The 15,385-nt window shown below is 34.5% G+C and overlaps 1 protein-coding gene across 6 annotated transcripts; it reads right to left on the bottom strand.

Moving 5' to 3' along the window:
• LOC109357783 (transcriptional corepressor LEUNIG-like) lies at positions 4,333–15,134 on the bottom strand. 6 transcript variants are annotated; one of them, XM_019601829.1, is made up of 18 exons: positions 14,900–15,134; positions 14,387–14,484; positions 14,180–14,289; positions 11,959–12,303; positions 11,802–11,872; positions 11,349–11,427; positions 11,181–11,256; positions 10,901–10,953; positions 10,167–10,478; positions 9,870–10,067; positions 9,018–9,266; positions 8,783–8,900; positions 6,693–6,802; positions 6,353–6,502; positions 5,789–5,944; positions 5,568–5,684; positions 5,060–5,266; positions 4,333–4,808 (listed from the first exon to the last, which is right to left on the bottom strand). In XM_019601829.1, the coding sequence occupies exons 1-18, from the start codon at positions 14,929–14,931 to the stop codon at positions 4,665–4,667; spliced, it is 2,625 nt and encodes an 874-aa protein (XP_019457374.1). In that variant the 5' UTR covers positions 14,932–15,134; the 3' UTR covers positions 4,333–4,664. The 6 variants fall into 6 exon arrangements, with proteins under 6 accessions (XP_019457374.1, XP_019457373.1, XP_019457375.1 ...); XM_019601828.1 differs by having other exon boundaries at positions 8,783–8,927; positions 11,959–12,297; XM_019601830.1 differs by having other exon boundaries at positions 8,783–8,927; positions 10,167–10,436; positions 14,900–15,133.

Raw genomic sequence — 15,385 nt, 5'->3', positions numbered from 1 at the left:
GGCCAAAGAATATGATGAAATATAAGAAAAAAATTGCTCAAAAAAACAAGAGAAGTATACATGAAATATGAGAATTTTTTTGCTCAAAAATAACAAGAGAAGAATGTGATTAACTATGAGGATTTTTTTACTCAAGAATATCAAGAGAAGAATGTGAAAGAAAATGATAAAGAAAGAGGACAAGAATATGAATAATGATTCTTTGAATGTGGCTTAAAACCTAGTTGTTGAACTGAGAAGTGAAAGTATCTCTTTGAACAATTACAAGTTCTTCTTCCAACACTTATTTCCTTGAACAACTCTTTTCCTCTACACCATGGAAGATATAATTACATTGCTTTGATACCATATTAGAAATCAAGGAGCACAAAAACATGTGTATTTCATTCATTAAATGACTATAATTATATTGAATGATTTTTGAATGAATTGTATACAAAGAAACTAATCAACTTATCTCATCAAGAAACTTAATTCTACCTAACTCCTAACTAATTTATTTTACACATATTTTAATCATGATAATTACGCAAAAGCTAAGTTAGTTTAAACTAATCACTACACCAATATAATATTAACCCAAAATTCAAAAATATATTTCAACACTTCTCATTGCTTTCTTTAACGTATTGACAAAAGAGACATTATTGACCTATTCTTCCATTAGTATAATTTCTAAAATAATGTTATAAGTTGTTGGCATATCAATACACTTTCTAAACTTAGGTTAGCAAATCCCAGTTATATTATATATATATATATATATATGAAATATAATTATCATGTTTACAAAAAAAAATGTATGAAAATAAAAACAGGCCAGACTTGGATCCTTTTTAGAAATGGGTTAAATAAATATGTTTTTCATTGGTATAATCGATAATATTTTTATCGTAAGGAACTAATTATTATTTACGAGTATTGAGTGTCACTCCCAACAATATCATCCTGGAATTAAACATGAAAGTATTATAGGTGGTCACTTAGAAACTTAGGCCCCATCTTCTCCTTGTGTTCTTCCAATATATCAAAATTGATGGTCTTGATATTTTTTATAACTATTTTTGTACATATTTACCTTAGCGCTTGTTTTCTTTTATTATTTTTATTTTAGGCTCGAAATTTGATTTCTCCTTGATTGAACTCATTTCATATCACATGGTTCACACCTTAAAAATCGATTGTGGGGTTTATCACTATAGTCTTTTCGAAATACGAAAAAGGTTCTATGAGAACCTCGGGATGATCTGTCAACTATTTAATAAAACTATTTAATCAATTACGTCTTCGAAATGCTAAAAAGATTACTTTCTTTTTTTTTTATATATGATATGATACCGGGAATTGGTATTGAAAAAAAAAGAAATCTATTAATTCGAAGCGAAAGAATAAGAGTTGCTTTTTCATTATTTCAGTGGAACCAATACAAATCCAATGGATTAAACAAAGAAAAAAATTGGGACACTGTGAGATAGATAGTATGGTAGAAAGAAATCAATTTGATTTCTTTCTACCATACTATCCGGACTATCCGAATTTCTTTCATAGAATTCTGCTGATTCGAGTCCGACCGTCTTATTTAAAACTAAGAAGACCCTAAATTGAAATCAAATCCTTTTTCATTTTTTTATTCAACCGTTGTGTTGTGATAAGAATAAAGAATGTGATAAGAATAAAGAAGTCATGATTTAGTAAAATTAATCACTTTGACTTATCGTTTTTACATAAATTATAAGTAAAAAGGCAGTAGGAACTAAAATGAACAGTGCAGTAGCAATAAATGCGAGAATATTTACTTCCATAATCTTCTCTATGTTTTATTTCTCTTTAATTTCCAATAAATAACTCGGGATTTGATCCCATAAAGATGAAAAATCTTTCGTCGGTAAATTCAATGATATAAATTACATCTCGATGATATCAAATCGGATCAATATCATGAATAACAATATCTGAGCTATCAAATCAATTCATCGTCGAGAATTGAATAGTATAACATAGGACGAGTTTATATCCATACCAAATAAAATTCAAAAATATTATTTCCGATGCAATCAATAATTTTTTTTCTTTTTGTAGGGTTCTTTCTTTTCTTCGTCAGAACCCTTACCTCTTAAAAAAAAAAAGAGAAACTGGTATCCACCGTAAGGAATGAGATTATGCTTGTATTTTTATTCACTTTGAGACACTAGAGTTGATGTATGTATTTTATTATTATTTTATTGGATTTGTATCTATCGGGATTGACGGGGCTCGAACCCGCAGCTTCCGCCTTGACAGGGCGGTGCTCTGACCAATTGAACTACAATCCTAGGGAGCTAATTCGTTCAGAACTCAGTTGACTGCTTCTATAGATAAGGCGGAGCGTCCTTGGCTCAGCATTATAGCACATAGGGCTTCGGCGCTACTACAGCGCTTCGCTAACTCGAAGCGCCTCGCTATGAGAATCTAGCTTCGCTAACGCTCGGCTAAGTCTTGAACCTTCGCGCGTTCGCTTTCTCAATAGCAAAAGCGCTTCTATTTTCCCCTTAAGTAGAAGGACAAGAAAGATATTTTTTCTTTAATTGCTCCCGCAGCTTCCTTGCATCTGCGCTCGTCAAGCCAACTTTGCTTTTTTGGAGGTGAAACTGCGGTTGAAGCGGACATTTCGAAATGACGGCATCAAAGATTTATATATATTATTTATTACACGGTCACGGTTATCCTGGACTACGTTCCGGAAAAAGTGGCCTACTTGAAATAAAAGAAAGGGCGAGCACTCTTGTCTTTCAACCCCACTATCACTAGACTATTCATAGTTGTGGGGCACAGTGTACTTACAAGGGCGCAATTATCAGGGGCGCGCTCTACCACTGAGCTAATAGCCCATCGTGCGGGCCTCCAGCCGGGGCCCGCTATGCCAAAAGTGAGAGAAACCCCATCCCTCTCTTTCCTTTTTTACGTCGCCGGATTATTGCCAATGTAATCATAAAAAGCTAATTTTTCGGGAATTTTCGACCAAGCTTCTGATAAACTTTTATTTTCGGCTAGCCCAGCACCAACTCTTTGATATATTTCTTGCTGGAAATATCCTTGATCCCATTGATAATGGTCGGCTTCATTGGTATCCTTTCGGTATGCGTTGCGAACACTTTCATTTTTAGCGTCTCATCTTCGTCCGATCTAGAGAAGCGAAACTCGAACGGATAAAGCAGATGGTCCAATAATCAATCCTCTAAGGATACCAAATCTCATAATTCTACATATTTAATAAAACAAGGACATGAACACATACCTAAACCTATGTTCCCAGGCCTACTTTGTATGACATGTCTTAAGAGAGTTTTGGTATAATGATATTTCTCAACCAAATCTTGAATTCCCCAAAGGGGCCTTCGTTTATCTTTGATGGGGAAAAGAGAAAGTTAGTTGTGATTTGGTGTGTTGAATAACATAATTGTTTTAATGTGTTAACATATATGGTTTACATTATCCCCTATATGCCAATTGTTTGAGTACATACTCATTACGTTCATATTAATTATCAGTTTTAGAAGTCTTACGAGTTGCCAAAATTAGACCACTTATTTTATAAGCCTTTAAAATAAATAGTTGATATAACTATATTAAATTTATGATGTCCATATTAATTATAAATTATAAATTTCAAACAATCTCTCATTTGGCCTCTCTTTTTTTAAACAATCATATCACTTATTTTTAGGCGCATATGTGTATGCAATTTATAATTAGACTTCTCATAAATATAATTTGGTCCATCTTAAAAGGAACAAAGATCATTTGTCATCTGGGTTGTTTCTATTTCATGTCCCTGACCAATTAGGTACTGCCACATAAATAAAAAGAAATTTTTTAAAAACAAACAAATAACATTTTTATATACTTATTTAATTTTGATTGTCTAAGACAAGAAATGAGGACAACCAAAGACATATAATTTCTATGAATTTAAAAGACGATCTAATATATGACACTCACATCAAGATAGATGTACAGAGTTGTAGGTTGTTGGCAAGATTTGAAGGGAATTGATATTTTGAAGAAAAAAATATATTCTTTATTTTGATTAATAACAGATTAACAATGTTATTTGCTCAATTAAGTTGAACTATTTTCTTTTAGAACATTAAAATTATCTATATTTATTATTTACTGTAAAAAACTATATATACTTACAATGTATGAGTTTAATATACTATAACTATGTCATCCACAATTTATATCTTTGACTTAAAAATATATATTTACACTGATACAAATGTGCATAGTCTATTTACTTTTCATTTTTTTACTTACATAATAACCGTCAAAATGATACAATGGTAGAAATCTCCAAGTAAATAAAATATAATTATAATAATGGAACAATCAACAAAGGTGACAATAAAATAAACTTATAAAGTTTAGTAGCTAAAGTTAAATTTACATGTAAAATCCATTACCCAAAAAGGTATTATATAAAAGCATGTTAAAAAAATGAAACATATCTGTTGTCCCATAATTTATCATTCCATATGTCATCAATTATTATTGATTGAAAAAATATACTTAAATTAAAAAGCAATCGTCACTGAATACTGATGTACATAGAGTAGCACAAATTATGAGAAAGAAGATGCGTTCGCTTAATAAAAACCTCCTCCATCATTTGACATTTATGACTACTACTTCCAGAGCTTAACAATCTTGTCATGACTGGCTGAAGCAACCAAACCATTTACTGTTGAAACTGCCAATGAAGCAATAAGACCATCATGACCAGACAATGTCATTGTCTTGTTTTCACTCATATTCCACAGCTCCATTGACTGCATATCATCATACAACAAAATGTTATGGATCGAGAAAAAATAAAGTTATGTACGTGCAGCCGAAGCGATTGTTGCACAACGTTGACCATAAGTAATTAAATAAAGGGCATAAGAATAAATAAAAGAGAAGAAGACAAGAGAATTTATTAACGGCATCAATAGCTTCCAATCAGTAACCAAAATTTGGATTCCAAAAGACAAATAAACACAATTGAAATGAAAAGAATCAAAGGATGAAGTAGACTTGCCTGGTAACAACCAATTACGAGCAACGAAGAATACGTCGGATGGAAAACACACGAGTAAAACTTATTGCCATTACAGCTAAGCTCATGAACACACTCCCCGGCGCTACCTGATCCGAAAGTCCAAACTCTGACAGAGTCCTCGCTAACAGATGCCAGGAACTCCCCGGAAGGATCCCAACACAAAGAATGTATTGGCTTTGTATGTCCCTATAATCACATATTCAAAAAAGGTAAAATCAGCAATGTTGTAGATGCAAAGTATGTAGAAGAAAATACTTGTGAAAATCACCAAGACAACAATTAACAAGTTTAATAGTTGTTATGAAATATATACAATGCTTTCAGAAGCATTTGATTCTTATAGAAACTATGAGATGTGTTTCTTTTCTTAGCACCATTATAAATCTTTCACATAATAATATATCTTGCATAGACTCGGACAAGAATATCTGAAAGCATTTATAACCTCCAATAAAGAGACCTATGACAGTAAATTATTAAAACCGACCTTTAATGAATATCGGCATGCTTGTGTCTCCACATCGAGTATAGAGACAATGTTCTCTGCAGCGGCAGCAAGGCACCTCCCTAGACGAGGCTGGAATCTCACCTGTGCAGTGCCACCCTAATCCGAAAGAAAATTTGTAGTTTAACAAACTGAAATGAACATATTGTCCCTTCAATTCACAGCATATTTGCATAAAAACAAAAATATTGCGACAATTCTACCTTCGTGACTCTAGTACAACTGCCGTTGTTAATGCTCCAATACCGAATCTCGCCATCACCATCGCATGAGCAGATAAGGTCATCTTTATTAGGATGAAAATCTAACGACATAACAGATGCAGAATGACCGCTAAAGGTGCGAAGCGAATACCCAGGCTGCATTAGCAATTACATATCAGCTAAACCATAATATTAACGACAAAAAAACACAATCCATACACATCCAGATAAACGAAAACAAATTATCAGAGCCTGCACTAGTGCTCTAATCCACTAGTTTTGGCATAGTAAACCCGTTGACGTGCTCTAATACACTAGCGCTCTAACTCGCAACTTAATAGGAATGGAATCATCTGAGATGTAGCGCTCTTCTTAATACCGCCTATTTATAATTTCAAAAGGAAAACAAGCAGATAAATAAGTTTTATTATATCCTTGTCTACAGATTTTCACTATCCTAGTGATGTTTATAATCAAGTTACTTTAACTAAAGATTAAGAATATATAGAAATAATATCACCAAAGTGGTATGCCATTAGAGTAAAACAAATAAAATCAACTAACATTGTCAACATCCCAAACCCTGACAGTTTTGTCGAATGACGATGTTGCAAGACGAGGCATGCTTGGACCGAAACGGACATCAGTGATTAAGGATGAATGCTCTTCAAGAATAGTTTTCTGCTTTAGAGAATCTGTGTGCCATAAAACAACCTGCAATATGGAACAGCCAAAGGAAATGTAACATTCTATATATAAAAAGAATAAATGATACAGAAGTCCCGGATTTTGTTTTCCATCTCTAAGCAGGAAAGTTGCGCGAGTTCACTGCTAATATTAGGAAGTCAGATGAACATAAAAAGTATTAAAGAAAACATGCTTTAAGACTAAGGTCTCAACTAACCTTTTTGTCGTGGCCACCGCTTGCAAGCAATTTCCCATCAGATGAGAAATGGCAACAACCGACTTTGCTTGTGCTTGCAAGTACAGAATTTAGTTCAGAAAATGTGAAGCCTGAAAATAAAGCAAAATCATGCCCTCAATTTCTACAACACCTCATTGTGCAAGCTGATAAATTATAGAGCAATGAGACATCTTCACATACAAAACGAAGATAATGAAGCACACCCCTTCTAAACTATATAACTAGGAATATGGAAGCATTTGGCACACAAACAGAGTAGAATAAAACATAATGGAATGGAATAAAAAGAAACAAGACATTATTGAAAATATTTTGTTATGTTTTTTTGGCTCTACCTTTTTTTTAAATCTCCCACTTTTTAACTTAATCATATTTTGTTTTAATCATAAAGTTCACTAAACATAGAATAAACTCATGTTATGTTTTCTTCTATACTAATACTTCTACCAAAGACTACCTATATAGCTATTCTTGAAACAGAGTTAAATGGCAGCACAATGCACAAAAGCAACCACCTAGTGGAGTTTCGAGGGAATAGATGAAAGCAAACTTACCCTCACAAGCAGATAGACATAAAAATGTGTGATCAAAAGGTAAAAATTAAGTAATCAAGGAGGTAACCGTTCTGCCTTCTCCAATTTGTTGAATATAGCTGCTTTAAAATTATCCATCTTGATAAGGTCGAATCATACGGCACTAGAACTACTATTAATGACATTTTTCTAGTTTCTATGTAGTATGACGCTTCTTTCCCTTATGTGTTTTGTGATGCTTGGTCAATACTGGTTGTATGGAATTCAATGTTAGGCTTTTCGTGAATGTCGGGCATACCCTAGGTCCTTGGACTAATTTTTTATAACCAGCAAACATCATAATTACAGTTGAACATATCTCCTTACATAAATCCTAATATTTGTATACTCTCCCACAAGCTCAAGCTTAAAGAACTCTCAGCTTGATACAAATATAACCAGCCCTAGCCAAACAAACCCAAGAACTCAGCAACCCCAAAGGAATAAGCATAAACAGATCCAATCAGCGGCAAAACATGATGAACACATCTAAAAAGCAATAACTACGAAAAGAGGATAGGCCACAATGGATGCATAGCAAAAACAGCCTCAGGGACTAGAAGAGCCAACGCACAAGGAAGTGATCGCCAGAAAAAATTGATGATGCATCTTCATTTGCTGACAATGTGAGGCATGACAGCCTCCTTTGATTGGGACATGATGGCTCGGACAGTGGAGACTAGAGCGCTTCTGGAAGGAGGCCAACCTGCGGAAGGACAGCCATCTCGGACATAGTACAGATACATGCTCCAAAAACAGCTAGGGAGGTACATATCTGAGGGGAAACTTTGTGGTGACATGAGACAGGGCACACTATTTGTGAAGGAAGTACACGGCAGGAAAACACACCACTGGAACAATAACAAGACAGGAGAAAGTGTTGTTGAAATTAGGATTCTCTTAGTCTCCAAATGCGGCATATCAGACAGAAAAGTCACAAAAACTGAGGGTGGAAAGTAAAATGGGGTGAAAATGCTGCTGGACAAGGACATCACAAAAATAACCGCAGCAACTAGAAACTAAAGCAGAGAGGATATCAAACAATGGGGTTCCATTGGAAACTAGCAGCAGATACAATGACAATTCAATCACAGAGGACGGTACCAATCGAATATCACTTCATGTATGGACGGGACAGTTGATCTCCTATTTACAGAATTACAGTCAACAAATGGAGTAATCGGGTAGCAAATTAAAGCCTAATCAATGCTAACAATCAACAACCATCATAACTAAAGTTGAACATATATATCCCAGCATAAAACGGAAATTATAACGTTCAAATAAAGGGAATAAGCATATGTACAAAATAAATATAAATAGTGAAGTGCATAATTCATTAAGGAAATCTCCATTTGCAGTTTAAGATTTGTAGTTCATTATAATCTAACATAAATAGTGAAGTTATTTATAAATAAAAAATGCAAACTCATTTGCAAGGATCATGCCAGAATACTTTATGATCAACAAAGTCAAAAACAATAGTGTTAACTGCACCTTTGCTCACATCCATACCACGCCCAACTGTATCTCTAAGGCCTGTATCGTCATGGGATAAAAAAGACTCGACATTTTCATCAAGACATCCATCATCCATAAAACGATCCATATCAGCCTGCAAATCAGGATCCTTATCATCCCACTGCCAAAAATGGAATAGCAATGAGTCTACATTGCAATGAACTAATTATTCGTTCCATCATCAATTGAATCACACAGAAGAGCCACTCACCAACTGATTTGAAGGTGACGTAAGAGTTCCGGTGCCATCGGTGCCAAACATCATTATAGGCTTCGAAGTAGTTACACTATTATGATTTAAAGCAGGCACTGACATCACATCACCAGGCGTATGAATTGAGGGAGTTGAGGGTGGTGAACCTGGAGATGGACCGGCTGTATTTGCTGTTCCGGAGCTGTTGGCGGGACCAGAAGAAGAAACAGCCTGCTTTCTCTTTCTCCCGGTATGGGTTTTAGAAACCTTAAAGTTCATTAAAAAAAATTAGGAACCTGTTTAAGATGTGTAAATATATCATAATATCAATTGCCTGCATATTCGCGGAGAGAACAGTATAAGAGGTTTCAATCATGAAAGTCTATTTGCTTACGATATTCAATAAAACCAACCATTATTCCAATATATTTAACAAAAAAAACTAATTGTACAATTGGAAGTTTACCAGTCACTAGCTCAAATAATCAATAATTCATATAATTATACTAGTAAAACTACTTTGTGAATCATCAATGATACTATTAGGCAATAGCAAATAACCATTACTTTTAGAGAAAAATAACTGTGAAAAGCAATTAATGATCTAATACTTTTTAAATATAATCAACATAAACTAATTAAAAACAAGTTGTAGATACTTGTGGATAAATTAAAAACTCAAATAACCTACTTGTGCACATAATAGTTCACTATCCACCATGTCAAATTGTCATTAGACACTGTTGCAATATTTTACAAGTCAGAAGAAATATTAATGTATTTCCAAATGATTCCATACAGTATATGATACCAAGAAATTATGCATAGCTCAAATATGCATATGATAGTAGCAACCATATAACAACTAACCTGATCATTTACTCTAAACGTATTTGACAAGCTGCCATCAACAGTAACACTGCCACCACCTCCACCTACTTTATCTTGGAGCATGTTATGATTTGAAGTTTGTGATTGCGGATTCGAAAGACCGTGCTGTTGTTGTTGGTGCTGCTGTGAATTAGCATTCTGCTGCTGTTGATGTTGTTGTAACTGAGCCAATTTCAACTACACAAACAAAAACTTTTAGAAGATGCAAACTCATAAAATATGTGGCAGTTTCAAGAAATTTATAAATAGAAAGTTGGATTACACAAGAACAAGCACCTTCATTAGCATATCTGTATCACCACGACAAAAAGGAGGGCCACCCCCGGAAAGTGGTGATCCAACATTTGATACTACATCACCAACCGGATTTGAAAGACCATCCCTACCTTGGCCCATATTCCTATTATTCAGTAGCATTCTGAGTCTTCTACTATCATCACCGGGAGATGATGACGCCATATTTTGTTGCGCTAGCATAAGTTGTTGCTGATGCTGTGGACTCAACATTGGAAGCTGATGAAAAGATTGAGGAGCCTGCATGAAAGGCTTTTGTTGCTGGATTATACCAGAGCGTCGTTGCTCCAACCCCTAAATAAGGGATAGAAAAAGTTAAACGCTGAAACTTAATGACTCAATCACTTGGTTTTATCAATATATGATGTTGAAGCGATAAAAAACTCATTAGGGTGATTGATAGAGGCTTCAGATAAGATGCCACCATTTCCAACAGAAAAGGGAAGATTATTGGGTTAAGAGATACAAGCAAAGAAGAGCTACTTCTGCATTTCTGCCACTTAGTTATGACTCGAGCAATATTGGATGGGACAGGGTTCGGGTAGTGCGCGTAAGTTCAATTCTCGTGTACAACAAAAAAAACAGGTGAGGAAGGGTATCTTATCTCACTTTGCAAAAAGACTCCAGCAAACCATAATTTTGAAGAACGTATTTTCTCTTTTCCGCCAACAGTTACATTTAATATAAATAAACATTAAAATAAAAAGATCACTCACTGTGATTGGCCTCCCTTTCAGAGTCAAATTGTTGTTGTTACCTTGATTAGACCCTGACACAAGAAAATCCCCTGTTAACTCAATCTATGTGCAAAGATATTATAAAACATCATAAGACGTTTAAAACTAAATCCCGAAATATCTCAACCTAACAGGGTTACAAATAAATTGCAAAGAACAGAATAGATGGAAAACAAATCCAATCACACACCTGTGAATCAGCTTTGAAAGGAACGACACAAACCAGTTACTTAAGAAAAAGAACAAGATGAGAGAATACCAGGAATTGTTATCGATGACCCTTCAGGACCCACAGCTCTCGAATTTAAAACGGGATTAATCTCACTCTTTATATCCTGATTCCAAGTGGTAAGTCGGGGTAAAACAACTGATAAGATAAGAAAAGCAGTACACAAATAAAAAGAAAGCTCAAACGACTATAGCATACCAGAGTAGAACCTGGTAATTGCTGACCAGTAGTTTGAACTTGTGGAGGCATCGCGCCAGCAACACCGTGCAAAACTTGGCTATAAAGAATAAAATACACTGAGATGATTAACTTAAGGCCGAATATCAGTTTAAAAAACAGGAAGGAGAAATAATTGTTAATTCTTCTAGTGCATGCAAGGAGCAGACCCGTTTTAAATGAATTACTACAACTCCAGTCTTCACTCTCCCATCCAGAGAAGACTATCTAGATGCTACAAAGTTTACCCCACACAGGATCCGTTTCATTTCACATTGTATGATATAAGCTTCAACTCATGCTCTTTCATATCAAAGTAAAATTAGCTACATCGCAACGACATATGAGTCGAGCATAACCACCTTCCAGAGCATGTTACATTAATTTAAAGATTAAAACAAAAAGGACTAAAAGCCAAGTCCTAAAGTAAATTACCCTGAAGGCTGGCCAGTAGCTCCAGATATTGAGGAATGATTTGGGTCCATGAGTTGGTCTCCAAATCTTTGCTGTATAAAATAACATGATAGTTATGAATATATACAATAAAAGCGGTAGTTCCTTTTATAATTAAGCAACTAGAACATCTCCCTACCTTCATTGTTGCATCATCCGAAGAATCCCTCTGAAGAGGCAGATTTAACCTCTCCTCGTACATCTTTGTCGCTAGTGCATTTGCAGCGCTCGGGTTTCCATCTAACCCATTCATAGCACCGTTTAAGAGATAAGGCCTATCCCTACTCTGCTGTTGTGGTGGTGGTTGCTGTTGCTGTGTCTGTAACTGCTGTTGATGTTGCTGTTGCTGCTGCTGCTGAGCATGCCTCTGTAACAGGAGCTGTTGCGTCTGCATGTTTTGTTGTTGTTGCTGCTGTGACTGCTGGGGTTGTGGCTGCGGTCGTTGTTGTTGTTGCTGCTGCTCCCGAGCCTTAATTAACTGTGTCTACAAAGGGAGATTTACAAACCTTAAACTTCAAGTGTATCTTTTTGTGATAAAAATAGAAATTCATAACAAAAGTAACATGAAAACGAAAATCAGTGTTATCAAATTGGCAGTGTGGTGCCCAAAATATGAACATGCCAAGTTTTATGGTTTCTGTTGGATTTTTTTGTAAAATCTATTTATGAGAAACATAAAATCATGATTGTGCCTCTGCCTCTTAACGCTGAAGTCTTCACTGGACCTGTATTCTTCTCGGATGTGTGGATGTCTTCTCCAGCCAGTTATCGCCATTTTTACGATCCTTTATTTCTGTGCAGACTGTGTTATTGTTTCTACCCTGGTTTTATCTATTTTTTGTATCTCATTCCTTATTTATAGTTAGTTGCTACTTTCCAATTTCTATTGACCTTATGCTATCAGACTTATGACATTATTATGACCCTGACTATGTAATATTTTGAGTTTTTCCAAATACATTTTGTTGAAGAATTACAGGATTAGGATTAGGAAGGAAAGAGAACAAAGAGAAAGATGACTAACAATCATAAATTGAGAATATGTGCCAGAACAGATAGATTAGGGTCTTTTTCACATTTTTGTTTCCCTCACTTTTTTCTTACAATTTTACGCTCATTTTTAACTCATCAAAGTTCTATTTTTCCCTCTTTAACTAAAAAAACTTTATTCTGCACTCTTTTTATGTTATCAAATGCTTTGTTTACCCTGACTTAGACTCAGTAGATCTTAATTTTACCGACTTTGACTGCCTCTCCCAGCAATACCTTCTTTCTTACACAAAAGCTTCTTCTTAAGCAGACTTTCCTCGCAAAAAGCCGTAGCAAAGAGAGAGATTTCTCCAACCTTCTGGTGTTGGGTTAATGATGAATGTGTAATTGTATGTGAATGATCATGTTCACTAAATCGACGATAGAGAGACCATCCCACTATCCACTATAGCATTTTTCGGAGTCAGCCGCTATCCAGAATTAACTAGTTACACTCTAATAAAATAAGGTAACGCATCTTTTTATATTTCTAACAAGGTCGAGTACTAGTTTTCCCAACCCCAGTACTAATATATGACAATAGCCTTACCTTAATATATTTTCTAACACTTCTGCTGAATTTTATATCCTAGAAGGTTTATAATTTTATTGTTCTTGATATATGTTATTAACTGTTGTAGTCATTATATTGAGTATTTTTTTAGTGTGTGTATATAATCTTCCGTCATGCTTTCGCCACTAGCCACAACACCATCTGGCATGTTTGTATGGCGGATTTGGCTTTCTGCCATTAATACTGACGGAGATGATGATTATAGAGACTTAAGAGGATTGAAGATCCTCCTTAGAAAGTAAATTAAAAGGTGGAGAAACAAAGAATAAAAAACATCGATGAAGCAAAGCTACTCACTGTCATATTTGTAACAGAAACACATGTAAAAGGACCTACAGAAATATCATTAACCAAGCAAGGAAGGTGGTTTTATAACAGGTCAAGACACCCCATACACCTACATATCCGTCAAGTGCCGTAGACCGTAGTGATCAACTTCTAAGTTTTTTCTTTTCCTATATTTGAGCAAATCACATTCAAAGTTGATAAATGCATGAACCTCCCTAAAAGAATAAACATCTTTCTATGATCTTATGTAATAGAAATAACTAACCATATCATTCATTACTTGGGAGGCATAACTTAGAAGCTGTACCTGATCGAACGCGTTAACTTTCTTATTGAATACACATAAAGGTACATGGAAAGTTAATCAACCACCAATTTGTATCAATACAGCTTCTAGTACAAGATCCCACTCAGAATTCGCAATTTAAGAACAACTTTAAATACGAAATACAAACAAATTCAAACAAACCTCAGCATAAGATGCAGCAACGTCAGAGTGCTTCTTGTTACTCCTGGCAATAAATATGTCCCAGAAAACCGACCACCACTCGAATAGAAATCCTCCTGGTGCATCTATCGCTGCAACCCCAATTTTCCATCACATAAAGTAAACAAATTAATAAAATGCACAAGAACAAAAACACTAAATCCAACTCCTTTTTTCTAGGTAACTTACCAACCGGGTCCGAGGATACTTTCGCTTCAGCTTGAAAAGCCTGAGCTGCAGCCTTCAAATCCCTCTTCAGTAGGTAATCATATATGTAAACATCTAACCTGAAATCCAAGGTTGCATAAGCCAGTGTAACAGTGAAAATTCAAAGTTTTCATCTTTACATATAAATTATATAACAAAATCAAGTGACCACAAATATCAATAACCCAAATGCATGAACCAATGACTTCAACAACCAAAGGTGACAATTTCATATAATATAGAAAACAAAACCCTGATAAAACAAACCAAAAGATTCCAACACATTTTTTAAATAAAATACATATAGTACCAAACAAAATGAGATTAAAAAAACAACCCCAAAAGGTTAAAAACGCAAGATACCCATATAACCCAAATCAACAAAAGAAAGCAAAGAAATGAGAATGAACAAAAACCCATGTTCCAAAACTGATAAAAACACTATAAAAAGTGTAAAAATTGGAAATTTAAGAAAATAAAAAAGGCACTACTTACATCTTATCAGCTTCCCAGTTAGTGTTAGACATGATGACAGAAAAAATAGTAACAACTACTGATTTAATAAATGAATGAATGAATGAATTTATGGTGAATTCAATGTTTATGAAAGCAATAGTAGAAGTTGCAAAGACTTGATTTTTGTACTTCGGAAAAGGAATAAAGGAGAGAAAAAAGGGGAATATATATAGGAAGAAAGTTCCAAAGGGTGTTGAACAGAAAAGAGAGTTCAATGTGATTTTTCGCAAAAACTAAGGAAAAAGCAGTCAACAAGAATTTCAATGGGGTGAGTACTTGTAAATTTGAATTCTCTTTGTAGAATATAGAAAGATATTTTTTATAATAATATAGAAGGAATGTATAATTTATTATGTACGTAAATCTGTTCATTAATTGATCAATGATCATCACACAGAAGAATCTTGTAAACAATTATTATAGTAGATTTTATTTCATAAAAAAAAATATAAACCACATGTCAAA

Source organism: Lupinus angustifolius, chromosome LG10 (genome assembly GCF_001865875.1).
Source record: "Lupinus angustifolius cultivar Tanjil chromosome LG10, LupAngTanjil_v1.0, whole genome shotgun sequence".
NCBI lineage: Eukaryota > Viridiplantae > Streptophyta > Magnoliopsida > Fabales > Fabaceae > Lupinus > Lupinus angustifolius.
The sequence above is the reverse complement of the archived record's forward strand: the minus strand, read 5'-3'. Positions and strand labels throughout refer to the sequence as shown.